Source organism: Lolium rigidum, chromosome 2 (genome assembly GCF_022539505.1).
Source record: "Lolium rigidum isolate FL_2022 chromosome 2, APGP_CSIRO_Lrig_0.1, whole genome shotgun sequence".
NCBI lineage: Eukaryota > Viridiplantae > Streptophyta > Magnoliopsida > Poales > Poaceae > Lolium > Lolium rigidum.
In genome coordinates, this window is record NC_061509.1 from 26,521,057 (window position 1) to 26,532,682 (window position 11,626).

An 11,626-nucleotide genomic window follows, 5' to 3' on the forward strand; every position below is an offset into this window, starting at 1 on the left:
GAGGTGAGAGCCGAGGTTTGATGCCAAGCAATAGATTGATTATTGATAGGTGGCTCTCTGATCTCCTCCTGGGTTGTTCAATCTGTCCCCTCGCCCACTATGGGAGTGTTCATGATGTCGATTTGTTAGCCATGGTCGTAAAATCATGAGTATCACCTATTCGAAACCGCTCTAGTAGGAATTTGGGTTGTCTAGCCTGATTCAACAAAAAAAAATTATGGTTTGGGTGCATTATTCAATCCTTCGTGTTGTGAATCATATACTGGTTGTGATATGCTATTTAACACGGTTATGCCCAGTTGGTACCCCATTTTATGAACTTTCAACTTGGTTTAGCTTCATTTCCCTATTCATTAGCTCCTTGCTACTACATGTACTGCCCAGGTGCGATGGCATGTTTATTAGTAGTGTGTTCTTATTCAGGCAATGTTCATGTTTTTTTAACATTATTATTCATGATTATGTTTTGTGATAAGAATATATTCACTTGAAGCGGGCGCAGTCGTTGGCAGGTGGGCCAGAGGGTGGGCTAACTGCACTATGTTTGCGTCGACGCATTTGTAACCCAAATTTGGGCCGCGAATGGATCGATGTGGGCACGACGGTCACTATGCGTCGGGCCATTGGGCTGGTGATTTAGCCTCCACGGATCCGTTTTGATGCAAAGAGACATGTTTGATCTGTTTGCATCTGGGCAACATTTTGGTAGTAAATGGATGTCGTGAAGATGAAGACTGACATGTGTGTGTATGATCAGCATGGTTAATTTCAACAATACTGTTTTTTTATGCGCAACATTTGATTTTGGGATGTTTAATGAATTCTTTTATAAACGATTACAATATTCAACATTACAGGACTTGTCCATCCTTAGATGTAGAGATCGATACGAATTTCCATTACTATAAACAAAGCATCTAAGGAAACCTACCACATACACATGGTTGAAGACTTCTGCATGCAGGAAACCACTCGTTGCGAGGTTCGCCCATTCATCATGTCTATGATACTCCAACTAGACTGCGACGAATTTGAAATGATTCTACTCAAAGGTTTTCCAGTGAGCTCCCACGACCAGCGGATGGTCGCCACACAAACGAGAAGTACCCATGCGTACTACCTCCTTTTCTGAATGCCTCTCACTCTCATCTATTGTTTCTTCTGAAAATCTCAACAATGTCATCGCGTTCCTCAGTTGGTACTCCTGGAAATACTAAGAAGCAAGAGGGAAACTTATGTACAATATATATAGATACAGACGGCGAGAGGATATGGCGCACCGCCACTTTGGGTGTCAAGTAGGTGGATAGGTAAGATGATACGGTGTTCATTCATTATTCTAGGATTGCTGTTGTAGTACGACAGCGATTCTGGTAGCTAGGCATTCTTTGAACTGCCAATCTGCCACCGGTGGATCACATGTAAACACAGATGAAAGCTTCAAGTCTTCTGTACTGCATAGACACGAAACAAAATTCTTTTTCGAAATGGAGACACGAAACTAAATGGCGTGAAGCACAAGAGAATCGATATATAGCAAATTAATACGGAAACGCTTCGCTCGTACTGTACAACCTAACTACGTAGTACGTACACTAGTACTAACTAGGAAGAGAAGAACGGCTACAACTAATTACATGACGATGCACGCCGCGTTGGGGTTGTCGTCGGAGAAGGCGGACGTGTACTTCACCTCCGTCGACGACGCCCTGGCGAGCGGCGCGGCGTTCGGGTCGGCGACAACGTTCCGGACGTACCCGGGCGGCGCCTTCTTGTCGTAGGCGCCGGGCGCGTAGGGGTGCGGCACGACGTCGTAGGGCACGTACGGCCACGGCTCCACCCGCTTGCCGGTCTTGCGCGCCACCCGCCGCATGACCTTGGCCGGGTCGTCGATGTACCCGGTGACGGCCACCTTGCTCTGCTTGGGCACCACCTCGACGCCGGTGACGCCGTGGAGGCCGTGGAGGGCCTTGCGGATGCGGCGCTCGCAGCCCTCGCAGTCGATCCGGACCTTCATCTCCACCGTGGTGAGCTGCGGCCGCTTCTTGATGCGCCGCCGCGTGCGCAGCGACGGGCACATCTCCGACAGCGCGTCCAGGATGCCCATTGTGTTGTCTATCGGGTGTGTATCTCTGTTGGCAGGATCAATCGATTGCAAGGTAAGCTCTAGCTCTGAAATAATATAAGTGCATCTCCAGCGGCGCGACGTAAACTGACGCTGACCGACCGCAGTGGGCGACGCAAAGTGACCGAACCGTCCGTGGAGACGCAAACCTAGCCCAAATATGCGTCAGGTTTGCGTCTCCGCGGACGCTCGGCGGTCGCGGAATCTGTCCGCCTTGGGTGCATCCGGGCCCGGTCGGCAGTGAGTAGGTAAGCAAAAGAGTTTTTCATTACTATTGATTGGCCAAAAGGACCATCTTTACAGAGATGGTTAGTCGAGTTAACCTAAACCTACAACGGCCGTACCTACTCGCCATCGCGCGACCTACACCGGCCTCGGTTACTCGCAGTCGCGCGTCCTACTACTGGCCGCCGGAAGGGCCGGCGCCGTCGTCGAAGCGGGAGCGCTTCGCGCACTCCGCGCGCCGCGCACGGCGGCGAACGGACATCTCGTCCTGCCGCCTGCGCCGTTCGAGGGCCTCGGCCAGGGTGCTGTCCCACATGGCCGCCGCCTGGGCCGCCGCCACCTTGGCAGCTGCCACCTCCGCTGCCGCATGGGCCTCCTCCTCCTCCGCCGCCGCCTGGACCGCCGCCTCCGCGTCCTCATTCGCCTGGGCCGCCGCCTGGATCGCTGCCACATCGGCGACAAAGCGGGCCCTGTCCCTTGCCGCCGCCGCTACCGCTTCCCTGGCGGCGATAGCGGCCTCCAGCTCGCGGTTCTCCTGCTCGACCCGCGCGGGAGAAGGGCCCCTACGCTGGAGCGAGTCCAAGTCGGAGCACATGAACCCCCGAGCCATGGCCATCGCATAGCTGTGGGCTTCCTTCTCCGCCACCCAAGCCTGACGACGCTGGGCGTCCCTAGCCAGGGACTCGAAGGACGCGAGCAGAACCCGCTGGTCGTCGGTGCACTTGAAGCGCATGGGCACGGGGGGGTCGTCGTCCGGAGGGGCCGCGATGGCCGCCCGCGCCTCCGCGAGCTCGGCCCTGGCGTCGGCGAGCTCGGCCATGGCGTTGGCGATCTCCGCCCTGGTCGCCGCGAGGCACCCTTCTGCGTGCTCTGCCACCTCCGCCTCCGCGACCTCCGCGTCCACCGCCGCCGCCTCCAGGTCCAACTCCTGGGCCTCAACGCCGACGGCGGCTACCTTCTCCTCCTCCTCGTCCGGGTGGAGCTGACGGCACATGTGAACAACGTGCTCCCAACTCATGTGGTCAGCCATGATGGATGGTAGGGTTAGCTTGAGGTGTGCCCGTCATCCCCGCTGGTGTCCACCATATATAGCCACGGCGGGGCGTGAAACGGCGTTGGAGGGCGTTTTCCGCGTGAAACTTGCCAATATATTGGGCACGCGCGGGAACGATCGTCGTCGCGCAGGAACAGTTAATCGCCGGCGGCAGTCCTCGACGGGACGTAAAACGCCATTAGCGAGCTTGACGCTATCCCCGGTTAAAAAATACATCGGCACCACTGGAGGTATCCAGACGCAAACGGTTCTGGGCCACATCACGTCCGCAAACGGATATTTCGGACGTCCGAAATGCGTCGGGCGCTGGAGATACCCTATGGCGCGGGAATGGATGGCGTGTAGAAGGTGCGCGCGAGGTCGAACACGTACGAAAGGTACGTGCGTGTGAGGAGACGATTGGCGAAGGATCAAGAGGCGATCGGCGGGCCACTCTCCGTCAAGATGGGATCTCTCTGTTGAAAAAACCTGCCACGTCAACCCCCAAAACTTAGAATGGGAGAAACGCGTCCTGCTGTACGAGGACGGCTTGGATTGCTACTCTTTGACACATTTTCTCGCTTACTTTGGTATTCAGTTCCATCGCCTTTCGAGTCGGCCTACCTCCTTGTCAATAACCACGTGAACAAACAAAACAGATTTTTCGATAAAGGGAATATATTAATATCAAGAAGATACCAATTACACCCAGCCTCTGCAACAACGCACCACCCTAATGGCACTACGGATGCACACAGCCAAAAACAAGAAAAGAAAACTAAGAAATAAAAGTCCCGCTACAGTATCTCGGGCCTAACAACAAGCAATACATCCACCGCCAAGACAACACCTGAATTACAGACTAGTCCCCGCTCTCAAAACAAATGCCTCCACCAAGGACATTGCTAGGCACAACCAATTAAGGCCAGACCTTGAGTTTTCACCCTGAAAGGTAGGACTCTGCACTTCACCTGTGTTGTCGCCCCCACTTTCATACCGCTGCTGTGAAGTCCGAAACACCAAGCAAGTCCCTCAACATCGCAAAGACTTGAACCTCCCTTAGCTAGTCCTCCCTCTCGGCCTTCATGAAATTCTCTTCTTCCGACTTTCATCATGGATCCATAGTCACTTGATGTCAATCAAAGAAAAAGAGCTTTGCGCCGCTCCCTCCAGAACCAATCGGTCGGAATAAAAACATGGGTGCGCACGACCGAATACCTCCGATCCAACAAACTCCAGGCAAAAGCACTGTTACATTCATCGGCGGAGCCTTCCGGAACTCAACAATCCGGCCAGATCACGAGTCCAGGCCTCCGGTAGGTCCTACTCTTCACGCAAGAGAGGCCCTAGGACCGCCGCCTTTATTCAGGTCGGACCCCCACGTCGGCGACCATCCCGGGCTGGCCACTCCAACCCACCACCGGCGACTCCGACGCCGGCTTCCAAGCTCCTCCAACATGCCGCCGGAAAGCGGTGATAGATCGATGGATCCACCACCACCAACCGCAGGCCGACCCTCTCCGACGAAGAAGATGGCCACCTCCACCGTCGTACCCAAGGCTGCTTCCCCGGCGACCTCGTGGCGCGAGAGAAACCCGAGATCGCCTCCACACACGGCCGAGAGGAGGGGGGGAAGTGGCGCAGATCATGGCCTGGCCGCTGCCCGCCACCAGCCCCTCCGGCGTGCTGCGGTGAAGATCCGGCGGAAGGCAAGGGGCTGCCGCTTCTGGCCGTCGCGCAGAGGTCTGGCCGCCGCCGCCGCCCATCACCAAAGCCGACCGGCCGCAGCGAGCGTCGAGGGATCCCGGTCGCCGTCCCAGCGCGGCAACAAGGAGAGGCCGCCGCCGCCGCCACGCCCCGCGGCCTTTGCCCGGAGGCGCTACCGGCGGCGGCGGCATCGGCGGGGTGTGTTTAGGGTTTGGGAGGGGTGCGGGAGGAGGGGTGTATCCACGGATGGCAAACTCAAGATGAAGGTGCGAGACGTTGAGCATGGCGTGGACGACAGGGCGAGAGCCTCCAATTTCTATGTTCCTCCATCTTCTGATCTGCCATTGATCATCAGTTGATCTGCATCCTGCGATCTGCAGGTGATCCGTGGAATGGAGTATTCCCCGATGGAAGATGATCATCTCCCTCTCCGATTGGAAAAAAAATCTAAGAATCGTGCAATGTTGAGCAGTGCAAGGTTCAACCAGATATCATTTTTTGTTGATAGGTTTTGGGTTTTTTTTTTTGCGAAAACGCAGACGCTCACACACATCGCTCATGCCAGCCATCTTAAATATTCTAGACCAATGTCACCTCTGCGGCTCCTAGCCGGGTGCTAGTTTGGAACGAAAGGTGCATAAAGGCCCAAAAGCAAGAAATGATTTGGGAGCCGTATCGTTATTCTGATACTAGAAATAGTAATTAGACATGACAGTTATTGGCAAAGCAATTGCCTGCAAGCTTAACATGACAAGTTGAGGGGATTATGTGGTAATTTTACAAGGCATAGTAACTGGATAATTCAACCATCAACTATTGTTATTATCGCCACAAGAAATCCATGACAACCATACATAAACTCAACGGAGGTAGAGAGTCACATTATACTCGATGATATCTCCCTTGGACGGGTTCACGGCGTCGAGACAGTCAACGCACACCGTCCTCAGCAAGCCGTACCCTTGGGCCATTCGAAACGCACCACGACCACCAACAACAGGGAGCTCCCTGGTTGGATTACTGAATTGGTTTCTTGAGGACATCAAGAATGAGCTGCCTTTGAACGGACCATCCGTCAACTCACAGTCAATAGTTTCCAAGATCGTGTACCCATCTTTGCCTGTTTCAATGTAAAAGCCTTGTGCATTCCCAACCACCTTAGATGTACTCGCGGTTCCCTCGGTGAGCACATCATCGAACACATAGACAGAGCTAAAAGGCACTAAGCCACGAGCATGGGCTGTGGCATTGGTATTTTGTGCAACGAGGACCGAGGATGGATCACTCACATTGTGAGTGTTGTGAAGGTAGAAGAGGAGATTCGCCACCTTCCCATTTCCATCAACTGGGGAAGCATTGCATTGGAGAGAAAGAAGTAGGATGGTGAGGAGCAAGAATGGGATTCTCATCTTGTGTTCTTGACTTCTTGTGGCTTTCTATTTGCGAATTGGATATGATCAGTAGAAGATGCAATATGTGTATTTATAGGCGGGGAGGAAGATATCTTTTGGTATTCTACATATGGAAGTAATTAATGGTATAGAGAGGATGATACATTTAGGTATTCTATATATAGAATAATTTATGAAAACACTTAAATACCTCCTATGTTTGGGAAGAAATTAATATGATCCATCTATAGAATAATTGGTACTCCGTAATAATGTATTTGGAAGGAACAACTAATTATACTTCATTATGTATTGTCACCGACATCATTCTCATACTCAACCATGGTATCGACCGTGATGATGCGTGCCTCTTGCCAATGGTATGAAATAATAAATATTTTTTTTAACTTGTGGCAACTTATTTGTAATGGATGATTAATATCAAGTACGTAGTCCAATTTCAGTTTAAGTTTGCTGCAATCGAAATTTAAAAGAAATTATGTTTGAAGCTGCCTTTGCAATGGTACTGCGATACCATTTACGCGAGGAAGATGACAAACTTACTAGAATTCAAGCTGAAATTTTATGCGTATAAATGCAAAGTTGCAGTCTTACATATCAGCCGCAAATAGCTAAATGACCCTGAAATTACAATGTAGATCAATGATATTAACACCAAATCGGAATCGACTATAAAATGTTGATTAACTCGGCTGGATTATACAAAGGAGGTGATTGTGATGGGGAGGAGCCTTTATTGATTTATTTCAAATAGTATTTTATACTTATTTCAGGAATGACCCCCTTACACCCTCCTAATTTGATCATATTCATGAGAAGCATAGCTTCTCTCTTATCCCCCCTCTCCGCTGTCGAGGCTCGTCATAGCATCCCCATTACCCCCGCCCCCATTGTCGCCTAGAGCATAGCTCCCCCCGTCGTTACCTCTGCCCCATGCATAGCTCTCCCCTCTACTCTACCTGCACCCTCCTAACCCTAACCCCATATACACCTTCCCTAACCTATACTAAATGCTCTATTCTACTCCTAATGCTACTTTGTTACGACCTCGCCGAGTCCAACATCTATATACCAATCCTGCTCCAACTCTGCAAGCAGTGCGGGACTTAAAAAGTTCACTTACCGGAGTGCTCGTCGGCTGACGCCTCCCCCGCGTGCCTAGATGGTCCCGTGTGCGTTGCTAGAGAGGGTACACCCACGTCAATGCAAGTGCGACCTCCTCCGCATCGCGATGTTGTCGGCCACATCCTCACAACAGCGAGTTTTTTTTAGAGTATGCCAAAGGAGTACCATATTTTTGTGGAATGCAGTGGTATGAGTACAAGAAAACTACCACTCGCTGCTAGGCGCGAGCGTAGCACAACTTCACATAGGCTAGTCCGAAGACAGCCACCACCGACACATGGTGATGACTATGCAGTGGCAGACTATTGATGGACTGTATTATTGGGCCACCAGGTGTACAGTACTAGGCTGTTACTGTATCGAGCCCATTTATTTGCGAGTAGTAGTAGCGGGCCTCAAGAAAAAAGAGTAATTCTGATTATTTTCGTTATTTCTGATCTTTGCTCTGCTCGTGCGACGTCCCGTGCGCCGCCGCCGTCCTAACAAAGCTGCGCCGTGTGCGGGTCCGGCGGCGCTACGTGCAGGGGCTGGTGATCCTGCAGCGGCAGCTGGACCGCTCGTCTGCCCCGTGGCTGGAACCGTCCCGGGTGCGGTGTGTTGCTGCCTCGAAGGTGTTCGACGAAATGTGGGCAAGGAAGGCGCTCGCCGAGGACGAGGCTGACCGGAGACCCAAGCGTTCTGCCAATGAAGGTGCCGCCCGCTCTTGTTTAGTTTTACTGCCATATAAAAAAAACCAGAACGAAAACTTGAACATATGTTCCTTTTGTGTGCAGGCCAGCAGAAACATCAAGAGTTGAAATGCGAATGGGCGGATGAAGCCTCGGCTCGAAAAGACAAGCGGAGGGCGATGCTGCCGCTGTACTCGACATTGTCAATCTGCTTCCTGGCCTGTCATATCGCCCGGGAAGCCATCCTACCGACCGACATTTACAGGTGGGCACAAGCTCCCTTACGTGGCAGCATTCACCCAAGTGGACAGACTTCTCGAGAGCTCCCTAAAACAGTATTGCTCTTTGGATGCAAGACAACTGTTCGGACCGGTCCGAGTGATTGGAGCATGGCAATTGGAAGCTGCAGTTGGGTCCGTTGCACGAAGAATAGGCTTGCGGCTTCCTTCGGTTAATTTCTATGCTATTGCTCAACGCTACTTGAACGAGTTGTCTCTGCCGGTAGAAACAATCCTCCCTCACGCTTGCCGCATCCGTGAGTGGGCAATGCCTGCAGGGGTTGTCTAGTAATCCAGGTATGGTCCCTACACGGGTCTGTGTAATGGCTATACTAATCGTGGCTCTAAGAGTTCAATATAACATCAATGGTCAAGGGATATGGGAGGTCAGTATTCCATATAGGCTCATGTCACGTAAGAGCTATCATAGATATGATGGACTGAACTTTGCTTTTTTTATTTTATTCAGGAGATTTCTGAGGCAGCAAGAAATGCAGGTGAGTCTGACCCTGTGGCAAATTTACCACCATCTATGAAGCCTGATGCTGATAGCAGCACCAGTGAGGAGTTCCGCCCAAGAGAATTGTTATGCACTCTTGCAGATGCCTATGACAGAAATGATGTCGCACATGGTAACTTTCAGTAGCATCTTGTAATTTACACATGTCAAGTTGTGGTTTATGTACTTAGCTCTTATGTTACTAAATACATTTTATTCTAGCTTCTAGTACAGTAGCCATGTTGTATGTCCCGTGTTAATAAGTTATGCCCTCCTATGTGTAAGGCCACTAGTCTAACTTGCAACGTCCCTCCTATACTGTTGTTCTGCTAGTACCTTTGGATTGTCCAATAAGCATATTCTTATGCTTTTTTACACAAACATATAGTTCTGATAGAGACTATTATAGAACATATCATTATGTTTCAAACATTCAACTAAGACAAAGCTATAATTCTCCCTTTCTTTTGTTCAGATGGACCTCGGTAACTTCACTTTTGCGCTGTAACTGGATTTTTATTTAAACCAATATACTTTGTTATTTTATATCCTAAGGAAAGTATGGAAGTACAGTAATGTCAAGTATATTTGATAAGAAGTGAGCATGCCATTTTCATCTAGTATCTAATATAGATGTTCACAGTGATATGTATGTTCAAATTATATGGTTTGGGTCTGACTGAATGCACTCTAGGGTGATAATTATTTGACCGGACCAAATACTTAGTACTGGTACAAAATTTGTCTATAAGCTTCCTGATTCTGCAGACTATTCGAAGGACCTTCACTCTTATCTCAAATACTGCAAAGATGTTGTCTTTCCTGGGATTGCATGTTCAGTTGAAGAGGAGCACTTGATAGAGAACTTTCATGATATGTACAAAGGAAAAGAGGTAATGCACCCAACTTGATGTTGTTGTCAACCCTCCTTTTTCTGCATCTAGCGGTGAAATTGTAGTGTGGCTCTCAAAGATTGTGTCCGTCATGATTACTGCTCATCTTATCTGACTAAAAAATAAATCTTGCCCTAATCTTATTATTGTTGCTCGATTCCAATTTCACTCCCATGGCCTGTTTAGTTTACTTTGAGGTTATTACTTATTAGCTGTACCGACATTATGATAAAATCAATATGTAATGTGAACAAGGTTAAAAATCCATGTCCCTCGGCGCTGGCCTACACACTCATTAGCGCTAGGCGACAGCTGAACGAGGAGACTTGGCACTAGGTAATGGTCTAGACGGCCAGCCAGGAATCGACCTCTCTGGCCGGGAAGTGACCTCACCGGTGAGGGAGAAAAAGGGAGGAGCTGCTGTTACCAATGCGCCACCTAGACAGGCTAGGCAAACACAAAATGCCAGCCCAACGTCTAGTGCCTTTCTGAACCTTGAGTGCAGACCATAAACAAGTTTTTATGTACGGATGTTATTTCAGGAACAAATTCAGCACCAAAAAAAATCATAAATGATCTTGGAAACCAAACACAATTGGAACTGCCAAGTTATAAAATTATAGATGAAGAACAAGGAAGTTGCTATCATAAGAAGTTAACTATTTTAATATTTTATTCTAATCGCATATTTGTTTTGAACGTCAAATCTACTGATTTAGCCTTTCTGAACCTTGAGTGTGTACCATTACCAACCTTGTATCTATGGATGCTTTTTCAGGAACAAAATCAGAACAAAAAAATGTAAATGATTTTAGAAACCAAATACAATTCAATTTTTTAAGAACTGCCAAATTATAAATTAAAAGATAAAGAACATGAGTTGCTATTCATAAAAAAAATCTTAATTTTATATGCAGATTATTTGAGCTTCAAATTTGTACAGATGTAGCACCTGGAGGATTATCTACATGTCCTTTGTGGGTGATTCTTGTTGACTTTATGACTAAAACTTTTGCATTGTAGGATGAGAATGCAAAAGCACACATGGAGGAAATGCGAACCACCAGTGGAGTGAATAAACGAGGTCGAGATGGAACGTTTGTTGGTGCAAGGTGCTTTTCTGCATCACCAGGGATACAACATACTAAGTCAGAAATGGAAGATCATGGATTTTGTTATATGTCGCCAAGGAAGTGGCTAAAATCAGATGGTTATATTCACTATAGAAGAAAGACAATAACTGGCAGTCTTCTTTGTGTTGGCATGCTGATTATTACATGTTGATACGCTCATTTGCCAAGCTTGCAGAAGTTGATATTAGGATTATGCATACTAGTGTGCTAAAACTTGAGAGGAGACTTGCCTGGATAGAAGAACGAATAGGCAGATCCTTCGATGCCTTAAAGAATCTACCTAGCTAAGCAAATGATGTGAAAATGCTCCTTTGAAGTCGCTTGAATAGGTGAGGTCACAAGGAAGTTGAGCATATTAGAAGAAGCAGACACACTTTCGAGGATTAGAAACCTCCTGGGAGAAAATTTTGCTTGAGTAGCCCAGACACGGATATCATAGTCTACATATACGTGGGCGTCCCGGGCTTATCCTGGACGCCCAACGTACTTTGAGATTCGTGCACGTTTTTACATAAAACACCACAGCAG

At 48.9% G+C, this 11,626-nt stretch overlaps 1 protein-coding gene and 1 pseudogene across 1 annotated transcript; one reads left to right on the forward strand and one right to left on the reverse strand.

Moving 5' to 3' along the window:
- Positions 1–1,502: 1,502 nt before the first annotated feature.
- LOC124686127 (heavy metal-associated isoprenylated plant protein 27-like) lies at positions 1,503–2,107 on the reverse strand. Its single transcript, XM_047220128.1, has one exon. It carries the CDS (start codon positions 2,105–2,107, stop codon positions 1,634–1,636), a length of 474 nt encoding a protein of 157 aa, XP_047076084.1. The 3' UTR covers positions 1,503–1,633.
- A 5,797-nt stretch (positions 2,108–7,904) lies between these two features.
- Positions 7,905–11,422, forward strand: LOC124689391 (annotated as a pseudogene).
- Positions 11,423–11,626: the final 204 nt, after the last annotated feature.